Source organism: Xenopus laevis, chromosome 2S (genome assembly GCF_017654675.1).
Source record: "Xenopus laevis strain J_2021 chromosome 2S, Xenopus_laevis_v10.1, whole genome shotgun sequence".
In the NCBI taxonomy this organism is placed as follows: Eukaryota; Metazoa; Chordata; class Amphibia; order Anura; family Pipidae; genus Xenopus; species Xenopus laevis.
This window is the reverse complement of record NC_054374.1, coordinates 66,777,998-66,789,639: the sequence shown is the minus strand read 5'-3', so window position 1 is coordinate 66,789,639 and position 11,642 is coordinate 66,777,998. Positions and strand designations below refer to the sequence as shown.

Below are 11,642 nucleotides of genomic sequence, written 5' to 3'. Positions count from 1 at the left end.
ACGCCCGCCACGCCGCTCCTCTTCTCATGCGCCAGGTTCTGTCAAGTGAACGTGTGCTGCGCAATTCCGGCTCTAGTAGGCGCATGTGCGCTGGCGTGATGACCTCAGCACGCAATGGCGTGAGATTTGAAAGTTTAAAAGGGACCTTCCTGCTTTTTTTTTACTGCCCGTGATAGGATTGATATCCTGGTGCTTCCTTTGCTTGTGCTTGCTGATCCTGACCTTGATTCTTGTTTGATTACCCGTGTTTGACCCTGCTTGTATACCGACTACTCTGAACTCTGAATATTGACCCAGCCTGAACTTTGACCACTCCCTTGCCTGATCCCATCTGTCTGATTGATACCCGGTTTTGACCCTTGCCTGCCTGACGATTCTGATATCCGCCTGCCCCGATCCAGCCTGTCTGACCATCCGCTTGCCTTGACCTTTGTACCGTGACCTTCGGTCTAAAGACTCTGCTAACAGCCGTGCCCCTTCGCCAGCCAGAACATCTCGCCTTGCACCCCTCGTTAAGTCCAGGTGGCACCCAAGTAAGCTGAGGGCTCCTCCCGAAGCCCAACGGTGGTCACACTACTGGTGAAGCCGAGCCGAGACCAGGGTGCTTGGCATTTGTTCTGGTATCGGGTGCCGGCCGTGACAGATAGGGACGGCAGGGCCTACAAGGTTTTACCCCAGTGTATTCCCAGCCCAGTCTGACCCTGATTGGGGGGAGGAAATGTACAGTGACTGACGTGGAGGAAGAAAGTGTCCAAGGTCAAAGAAGAATCCAGCTCCTTAAATCTTTAAAATATGCTTATATAATATTCTTAAAAGCAGTTCTTTTCTTCAACCAGTTAAATACACGCAATAGTTATTCCAAGCACAATTCATTGGCAGTTGTATCAAATGCTTGTGAATTCTATACTGTACAGGCGATATATAATAAGGAAAACAGGCTACTAACAAGCCAAGAAGCATAGAAATACCCAGTGAGGATTGTAAAGCACACATTTTCATTACATTGCAAAACAGATAATTTCAACCAACTTTTATTTATCCAACAACACTGGTCCAATTAGGAAATGTTCCATTTACCACCACTCTTTGTGGGACATTCACTAAGATTCATAGTTGCGCCAGGCGTAACTTCGCCGCACTTCGCCAGGCGTAGTTTCGCCAGCGCTTCACAAATTCACTTAAATCCGAAGTTGCGCTCAGGGGTAGTGTAAGGTTGCGAAGTTGCGCTAGCGTTGATTCGCTAAGCAAAGCGAAGTTACGCTAGCGATGGTTAATTTGCATACAGCGCGAAATTCAAATTTCAATGGAGGAATATGTAGCAGCACTACAAATGCCTGGGAAACCTTCAAAACATCAAATAAATTTTTTATTTTGCCCTACACATGTGCCCACTGTATAGTTAAGTTGCCATGAGTTAGGAAATGTAGGGGGGGAAGGAGGGGAGCCCCCAAAAAAATTTAGATCTTTTTCAGCCTATCACCCATAATATAGAAAAAAACGCCAGCATTTTTTGGGACTTAGAAAATTTTTTAACTTTTTTTGAAGAAATCCCTATCTACTCTATTGCGCTTCGCCTGGTCTGAGGTGGCGAAGGAAGTCTAGTGTAAAAGGTAGCGTTCAGAACAATGCGCGCTTTAGTGAATCTGCGTAGTTACGTACGTTACACTAGCGAAGTTACGCCAGTTAGTGAATTTGTGAAGTAACGAAAATGCCCAACGCTAGCGAATTGACCTTGCATTAGGCGCTTCGGCACATAGTGAATTTGCCCCTTTGTATCCTTCAGCCAGTTCTCTATCTATGTACAAATACTATGGGGTCCAGTAACTAATAATCAAATTGCAATTGTTTTCCCCCTCAAATCATGACAAATTTTAGGTTTACCTTTATTTCTAAAAATGCAGATTTTATTAAGTGAAAAAACTATAGCCTTTATTGCCAAACTTTGGCAAGCAAAAGTTGTCGAGATGATATAGAAATCCAATCCAATCAGATTTTAGATGTTTTACAGATTGTTTTTGCTACGAATTGTCCGAAAAACAAGTTTGCCTTGTTCAGTGCTATTTTCAGTCATACTTTTTATATTTGGATCTTTTAATAGATTCAATAACAATGATGGGTTCAGCGTTTGTGGGTTTATTTGTGGTTTCTAAAACCACTAAAATTTGAACTTTAATAAATAAGTCTCCATGTTTCAGGTCAATTTAACCAGTCACCTTCTGTGTGTTACTGTCTTCAAATGCTTTAGCAAAGTCTATGTAGATCACATTCACTCCCATCCCAGAGTCAAGGTTATTACACTGCTACTTTCTGAAGTAGGATATGAAGGAAACTTTGGGCAACTTTGTGCTATGTTAGCCAGTGGGAAAGAGCAGGTTGACAAATCTCATCTATCATCATCCTTATAGATACTATTTGAGATCAGTGAACCAAGCAACAGATGGTAGTTGATAAAATAAAATCGTCAGTTTCAGATGTTACCAAAATACTAATGTAAATGAAGTGCTAATCTCACTGAACTAATGGAAAAATAGAATATATGCAATAAAGAGGTTTCACCATAAGCAGCAAAAGTACCGTATTTATTGCTATTTTCATTTTTTAGCATTAAAAAAGTAAAAGTTTACCTTTTATTTTATAACATTTGCCTTTTGAATAATTTCTGACAATTAGACAAAGAGCAAATGCTGTGCTGTTCTTTAAATGTTGTTAACCACGTAGATTCTATTCTTTTTACTTATGTCAGTGTTCTTATGTGTAAAACCTCCCCTTCAGGCAGTCATATTAAAATACAAAGAATTGGCGTAAATGACTTAGAACATACATGACGTGAAGGGTGTTTGCTCAGAGTTGAGCCACTTGTACTCTGTCGGCTTTCTTCTTAAAGAATAATAAAATGCACCAAAAAGTGTCTTTGTACACAGAGAAGAGGTCATTCCAAATCCTTGCCTGCCAATGTTCTATCTATGTTCAATAGACTATTGCCCTATACACTTCAAAAGATTATGAGAGTTTTCCGTCTTGTGCTTCTGTGATAAAAGTGTAAATTTTTCACTGTGCTGCACCAAAGCCATCCTTTTTGTCATATACATGTATTGGATCCATTATCTGGAAACCCATTATCCAGAAAGCTCCAAATTATGGAAAGGCCATCTTCCATATACTCCATTTCAATCAAATTAATACAATTTTTAAAAACTATAACTTTTTACTCTGTAATAATAAAACAGTACTTTGTACTTGATCCAAACTAAGATATAATGAATACTTACTGGAACCAAAACCGCATATTGGGTTTATTTAATGTTTGCATGATTTTCTAATAGATCCAACTTATGGAAAGAATCGTTATCTGGAAAACCCCAGGTCCCGAGCATTCTGGATAACAGGTCCCATACCTGTAAAAGATATTTATTTTATTTATTTAAAATGTTGCCTACATTTTCCAGCTTGATAAAAACTATTAACCTTCTGTGCAAATAAATATAACAAGAATACAATAATATATATATACATTCCTTCCATGGAAAGCCTAATCCCATTACTTTATTTCTCCTAGTGCCCCATCTACAAATTAGAGCATACAGTATTTATATAATTGCAGTAAAAAAATGGGACTGCAAACTAAATGTGTAATAATATCCCAGTACTGCACTCATGTCTGAGAAAACCGTCATGTCAGTTTATATTCATGCCCGTTAAGTTGTGCAAAGGATTCCTCTGCTTGGAGCATTGGATCCCCCTACTCCTCTTTCTACCGCCTAACAAGAGACTGTTAGACTTCTATGCAGTAGGCAGCTCTCACAATGAAATAAAAAAAAATACACAATTTTATGAGCATGGATTTGCATGCCTTCTTGTTAAAATGATTGTACAATTTTTTTTTCTGCAGTGGAAGTAATGGACAGCAAGTGGGGCCAGGACTCTTAGTAAAGTCACCTAAAAGCATTACTAGGCTAATCAGTGCATTTGTCTGCTGTTCTCTCTATTCACTAAACTGCAAATTTTCTCATCGTCTATCTCTACCAAAAGTTATTTACAATAAAACAATATATAAATAATAATAAATAAGTTAATATTTCAGGCTTATCTTTGCAGAGACATGATGTATACATATAAAATTGTAATCATGCCATTGCAAGTTTAATGTGATGAAATTTTGCTGGTGTAAATAGCTTAAATAATTAATGCAGTGTATGTTGTATGTTGTATGTTGGTAAATGAATGCCATAAAACAATGACATTTAGCATATTAAGGATATTAGCATGGAGAATATGATGTAGATAATGAAATGCAAAAGTGTGTCGTCTATCTTTATTTAAATATGTCCATTGTTTCTGGTCTCAAAATGTGATGGTCTTTTTACTGTGTGGTTCGGTTAGTGCTTTAGAATAAAGGTGGCCATACACAGGTAGAGCCGCTTATTTGGGGGGAATATTGCGCTGATCCGATCGCTCAACCATGGGATAAGAATGGAGGCGATACGGGCAGTCTGCTCGCGGGACTACATCAACAAACAGATGCGGTCCAACAGGATTTTTTACCCTGCCCGATCGACATCTGGCCACCATTTCTCTTTAGGCCAGTTAGTGTAACCTCTTCAACACGTCTTTTTTAACAATGGGGACTTCTTGCTGATAGCTTGGCTTCACATCTTCTAACTGTAACAGTTCTCACAGGTAACTATAGACCCTCTTTGTTCTTCCTGGAGTTGACCATTGCCTGAGTCTTCTTCTACCCGTTTGAAGCTAATTTTCTGGGGTTTTTTCCACATCTTTCAGGTTTTGGTTTGCCATTTTAAAGCATTTGAGATCATTTTAGCTGAGGGGAAGTGTAGGCGGGCACTAGGACCGCGCGGCCTAGGGGAGGGCCGGCAAACAAATCCGGTGCTGTAAATCATTTGCCATGTAGAAATATAATTTCTACCAAAAACTGTGATTTATCAGGTTAGTGGTGTTGGACTGCTATTATTCTGAACACAACCGCAGATAGAACGTCATTACTTTGGGATTATATTGATTTTTAGTTTCTGTTCTCCTCTAAGGCACAATGTTTCATATTACAGAGATCCAATATCTGGGAGATCATTCCTCACTGTTTGTAGATACACAGGTCCTTGAGAAAGGTCACCAGGTAGAGACTAAAATCTTCCCTTATAAAATCTTAAGGGCAGATTTATCAGTGTGAAATAAAAGCTCACACACTTTCTATTCATTCCAACAGGATTTTTAGAAGCTTATTTATTAAATTGTGAACTCTAACTTTCATACATTGATAAATATGCTTTTAAAGATCTCGTGAATGAGGCACTTTCTGCCTCTTACACTCTGCTGGATCGGAGTCCTTTACCAGTGTACATTTACATATGTTCTTAGCTGTTTTTCCAACTATAATTTAGATGACATCTGTTGGTGCTTATATTACACCTTCAAAGGACACCTTTTCCCTATAAACCAGTGCCAGAATGCAAAGGTGCTATAGAGTAAACTGTGAGAACGCATGCTTGCGTCCTGTCCGGCGCAGACGTGCTAATGCGCGTCGGCGTCTGACGCGGGACGCCGGCGACGGTCGCGGAGGCAACGGTCGCGGGCGCAAGGACGTAGGTGGAAACGCCTGTGACGGACGTGCTGGCGTCAGCTCCGTGACGTCAGCGCAATGACGCCAGTTTGGCGCCAAAACTCCTGTATTTAAACCCAAACCAGATTAACATGCATTGCCTGGTTATTAGGTTATTTGACTGAAACCCTAGCGACTCTGAACTTTGGATTCCCGATTATTGACCCTTGCCTGAACCCGGACTTTGATTCCTGCCGCCTGTCTCGACCTTCTTGCCTGTTTACCGATTACGAATATTGCTGCCTGCCTTTTGACCTCGGATCTCCTGACTACGTCTTTGCCTAATCCCTTGTACTTCGCTGAACGTCTCACTGGCTACTCTCCACAACCCTGCTCCACTCCAGGTGGGTAGCGGTTGTGTGAGGCACTTGTGGGTTCATTAACTTCCGCTCCAGCCTCTTCTACGTCTGGATTATACTGGTAAATCCTGACAGTAAACAATGTAAAATATGATCAGATATAAATAGTTAAGGGTTAAGGACCATGACAAAATGGTGTTGGCAGAGGAGATATATGTACTCTGTCCTGCAGTATAGAGAGATTTAATTATTCAGTTCTTCAAGTCACAGTGGCATCAATTGTATTGAACCAAGAGAATCCACACATTTATAGCTATGCTTGATGTAGTAATTGATCCATTATTATCATATTCAGTAACAGTTGAATTTCGTGAGAAGACAAGTAACATAACTATATGTTTATGGAATGTAGAAGGTAACCAGATATAGGAGTAAACCTATGCAAAGAAAGAACATACAAACTCAGAATCAGGTCCAAATCATTTTTCTTTGAGGCTTCTTTGGTCTAAGCAATACATTTTGTTGTTGCAGCAAAATGGTTTAAACTTAGTAATACATTAGATGACTTTGAAAAAAAGACAAAAATGTTGAACTGGACACACGTCTCTAAATGAAATTTTCAGACCTGCTAGCTGATGCAGAGGAAGGAAAAAAACACATCTGAAGCCTCTCTAATTTGCCTCAGAGGGGGGAAAACAGACCAGTCCCTTGATCAACTTTGTATTTAGGGCTACTTCAGTAACCGCTTATCTCTTTGCTTTCCAATAAGACATTCAGCCCTTTCTTGAAGTTACCAAATGTATCTGACAGAACAACCACTACAGAGAGAGAACTCATTGTAAATAACCAAATTCACATTTCAATATGGAACCTTCTTTCTTCTAATATCACTGGAAGCTGGAAGGACCTACTGGTAAATAAAGCACCAGAGAATTTATGGTATAGTCCCTTTATATTTATACAGGTATGGGACCTGCACGGGATACAGGGTTTTCCATATACCTTCAGTCTATTACAAAATATTGTAAACATTAAATAAACCTAATTGGCTGGTTTTGCTACCAATAAAAAATAATAATTGCTTAGTTTGGATCACTTACAAGATAGTTTTATTATTACAGAGAAAAAGGAAATAATTTTTAAAGATTTGTATTATTTGATAAAATGGAGTCTATGGGAGACAGCCTTTCTATAATTCTGATCTTTCTGTATAACGGGTTTCTGGAAAACAGCTTCCATGTACATAGTTATCATATCTCCCTTAAAACAGTACATTATTATTTAGGAAAGGACCACACCAAACTCAAACTAAAAAATCATCTTCGTGTTGCACTTTTTGACTCATTTATTCAAAACATAAAGTTTGCAATGCATGTATATATATATATATATATATAATCGTCAGATTAAAATATGCTATTATAGCAAGATTAGCAAGAACTTTTTTTCCCCTATATTCTTGTAGTTGTTTACATACTTTGTCTTTACCTACATCACCTTCATGCAGTTAGTTAATCCATTCCCAAAAGGCTTATGCATTGAATGAGGAATGATCACTTGACAATTATAATGGCAGGCAGCTCAAAAGGAGCTAATCAAATGGATAAGTTACTTAAATCTGCAGTTAAGTTTAGCACAATAAATAGGAATTGCATTCTGCCTATTATTTTGCTATTATTAAATCCTCTCATTCTCTGCAGGAAGTGACAGGAAGTGCTACTGGCTTCATATTCTTGTATAGTGTCAGTAATAACAAAACCTACCTAATTCTTAATTAAAACAATAAGCAAAAAGTATGTTCTGCACAAGGCCCATTCATTGAACTTATGTTGAAAAGGGGTGTATACTGTGATTTTAAGATTAGTGCCACATAGGGTTTCCAACTGGCCGGTATTTTACCTGCCTGGCCGGTAAAAATGATGGTTGATCCCAATGTTATTAATAGGGTTAAAAGATAAATAAATAGGAAGGCTGGAATTTTTTTCCAGAAAAGGTGGCAACCCTAGTGCCACACTGGACTTTTCCTCGGCCTCTGTATAAGCACAAAGAAGATTTTGGTGTGAAATGTACACTCCCGTTTCTGGCTGAAATGCATTCAGCCTGTCTGCACCCAAACCAAAGCAGAACCTGTCAGTGCATGCAGAGACACGGACGAGCAAAGGGGCAAATACCCACTGTAGTACTAGCCTAAGGTCTTGGGACTGGACAAGTCTGTTAAGATGAACAGGATATGAACAGGAGATAATGGGCAGAGAGATACTGATAATTTATAATGACAGCAGTTTGCAGCAGGCACAGAGAATATTAGTGTCATAGGTGCTCCCACTGAATGCATTTATAAGCTTACTAAAATTATTAAACCATGGAGGGGGGGCTCAGATACCAACTTAACAAATATTTTAGTTATTTACACCATATCTTCAGACTGCTCTTTTTCCTCCCCGCTTGAATCAGTATGCACCCATGTATCAACTAATGCACTTCTTGGCTTAGGACTTCTACCTAAGGTCTCATACAACTGCCCATGATCTGATTTCCACTTCTTAAATATGGCAGAACTAAGGCTTGGGTTCTCCAAGATCTGATCCAGAGCTTCAAGTTCCAAGAGCTTTGCCTGTAAAAAAAAAGACACACAAATTAAGGAAAATAAAGTTGGAGAGAAAATTGATTTTCTTTCTAATAAGAGTTGATTTCTTACTTTCAAGGTGCTTTGCAGAGCACGTAGGTTATGTGCTTTTTGGTTTATTTCTGGATTTTTGTTTCTCCGAAAGAATGATTTCTGGTAGTCATGCCGAGTAAGCACAGTCTTTGTTCCAATAAGTGAGACTCCACCTTGCTGCAGACAAGAGATCAGAGACTCCAGAGTATCATCTAATTAAGAGAGATCAAATGCAAAAATAAAATTAGCTCTTCAGCAGCTTCTTATAATAAAATATATAAAAATTCACAAAAATCTGAAAAAAATATGGATAAAAAAAAGTTGTGGTATGTAGCAAGCTATGAAATAAACCAAAAAGGAGATGTCAGTCCTAATTTTTCAGATTTCTGAATGGCCAACAAGGATTTGGGTACTGCAGTTTGCAGAATTCAATGGTATATGCTACAGCAGTATTCTTCAACTATTATTTCTTGTCAAGAAACATATATGTTTAAAAATAAATATGAGGAATTATGTTTACATTGAACACTATTATTAGTGCTGACTGTTATGTAATGCTAAAGGTCAAAGAAGTACACTATGGCAGGTATTTAGTAGAAGGGTGTTTTTAAATTTAGGGGGTATTATGTTTACATTGAACACTATTATTAGTCCTGACCGTTATGTTATGCTAGGTCAAAGGAGTAAACTATGGCAGGTATTTAGTAAAAGGGTGTTTTTAACTTTAGGGGAGAAAAAACATCCATCCATATTCTTAACTAATCAAAGGCATGTTAATGATTTTAACACCTAATTCAATGGGGACTGAGTGGAGAATAAATAAATGCTGTCCAGAGAAACAAGGAGGGAAGAATTAAACAAGGAGAAGTGTAGCTTAGCAGTAACATAGTTACCGTAATGCCAGCTGGGTATAGTTTGTTTTTGAGACACATCAAATTACTTTTGGTAAAACAAATCAATAAATCATAAATGTCACTATTATTTATCTTCCCCAACCATTAACCCTGGTGTGTAACATCTGATCTCATGTTGCTATCTGATGTTGGCAGTGACTGAGAAAACTATTTGATGTGATAGATTGTATTTGACCACAAAATGTTGTTGGTGGTAGCCAAATATCCACAATTAACAGCTTTTAAGTCCTTGGGAGACGAGATAAGGAATAGCCGCTGAATTCCATCTAATGTAACCAAATACATAAAAAAATGCACCAGACATAGTGGGGATTTGCTATGCACTATTTCTAAAGTAGCAGCATTTTGTACAAATCACTGTGGTTTTAAAATCAAGACCTTTCAATGACTTGATCTTATGAAAAGCAATGCCAGAGATTGCTCTTAAAGGAGCAGTATACACATTTATTACATCTTTTCCAGCATGAGCAAAATTAAAGTAAAAATTCTCAAAACTAATTAAGCTTTTTTTTACGTGGTTTCTTCATTTCAATACCTTTTTCTGCTGTTTGTTTTATTTTTTTTCTCTCCAGCATGTTTAAAAAAATAAAAAATAAAAAGCTTGGCACCAAAAACCTGCTGGAGCATTTTAAATTTTTGTCAGAGAGAAAAAATAAATGTTCGGCAGTAAACAGGGGTATTTGCTTGGTTTTAGTAGCCAAAGGCTGGAGCATTCTTATATTGGCACATTATATTTATTCCACTCCCTCTACCTAAATTAGTTTGTGTCTAACAAACCCCCTCATTTCTAACAGTTGTGGCTTTTTTTTTTGGCACACTGATAAGTAGTCAATTTTGCAGGGGGTTTATATGTTCTGATAATCTGATAAATTTCCTGCTCCCGCAACGTTTACAAGAAATAAAGTTGCTTACTTCCGGGTTGAACATCGCTTTCTTTCAGCATTTGCCCACTTGCAGAAGTGCCTTTCTCTTCTTTAGCAGTTGGTGAACTTGCCCCTGATTTAGTCTGACTTTGTGTCAGTGGAGTCTTTACCTGACAGACAAAAATTGGAAGGGTAAAATGAAAGTACAGCTATAGCTGGCCATAGACGTAAAGATCTGATCCTCGATTCGTACGATTTTCGGACCGTGTGTGGAGAGTCCCAACATTTTTCGTCAATCAGACAGGTTAAAAGATTTCTGTCGGCTGCGGGTAATATCTCTGCATGTATTGCCGATTGTACGATTTTCAGAGGGAGACTGTCACTAGCTTTGGTAGGACATAACTTTCGTACGATTGCTGTCAGGGGCAGAACATCGGCTGATCTGTTCTTTTGTACTTTATTTGATTGGAATGGTTAGTGGCAGGTCGGGAGATGGGGAAGTCCGATTGTACGTTGATTCGTACGATAGGACCTTTGCGTCTGTGGCCAGCTTAAGACAAATTATAGCAAGACTTCAAGATAAAATTGTAATGTTCTCTTACCATGTCTCGAGTTTTTGTGTGATCTTCATCCAGCTCTTCTGCCTCAGTTTCGCTGTAACAGTCTGAAAAATAGAGGTGTTGGAGTCTCACAGTCAACTCAGCTCTAATTATAAGGTAAAGACCTATTATGTATATGAGTGAGGGAGTTCTTATGATTTACAAAATGTCCACTACAACAGCATGAGATTTGCATTATACATGCTTTTACCACAAATAGCTGGAAAGTTTAACAACTGGGATTGCATTTATAGTGCTGAAAATGTTTAGTCATTTGGTTTTCCCAGGGTCTGCTGTTAATTTTCAAGATGAATGCAATGACAATATTCTTATTTTTTACAGGATAAATTTGAATCCTACATTGTCAATTACAGTGAAACCTTAATTTTACAAACCCTGATTTTAAGTTTTCCATCATTTATATTTGAGGTCCCACCAATATACTGTATAATTCATTGCTGTGGGTTTACATATTTTGGATTTTTTATAATTTTTTTCTTATCTGGAAAACATAAAACGGTGTTGTACTGTATGTTTCTTGTCAAAATGTATAAAAACAAGGTACAAGCTTTTATTCTTTCATCCTAATTTTTTGATAATACTGGTCCTTTAAATGGTTTTCCTATTAATAAAAAACATGAGCACTGCCACAAATGTAACCTCAAAAGATCTATACACCAAAGCAATATACTGT

At 38.0% G+C, this 11,642-nt stretch overlaps 1 protein-coding gene across 2 annotated transcripts in view; it reads right to left on the bottom strand.

The window, feature by feature from the left end:
- Window positions 1-7,243: 7,243 nt before the first annotated feature.
- Window positions 7,244-11,642, bottom strand: part of cnksr1.S (connector enhancer of kinase suppressor of Ras 1 S homeolog) — a 28,070-nt gene continuing 23,671 nt past the window's right edge. For both annotated transcript variants that reach the window (XM_018249435.2, XM_018249436.2), the window contains 4 exons: window positions 10,952-11,013; window positions 10,399-10,519; window positions 8,612-8,784; window positions 7,244-8,527 (listed from right to left, as the gene is read on the bottom strand). In XM_018249435.2, coding sequence (XP_018104924.1) covers window positions 8,321-8,527; window positions 8,612-8,784; window positions 10,399-10,519; window positions 10,952-11,013 — 563 coding nt within the window. In that variant the 3' untranslated portion in view covers window positions 7,244-8,320. The remainder of the gene's footprint in view (window positions 8,528-8,611; window positions 8,785-10,398; window positions 10,520-10,951; window positions 11,014-11,642) is intronic.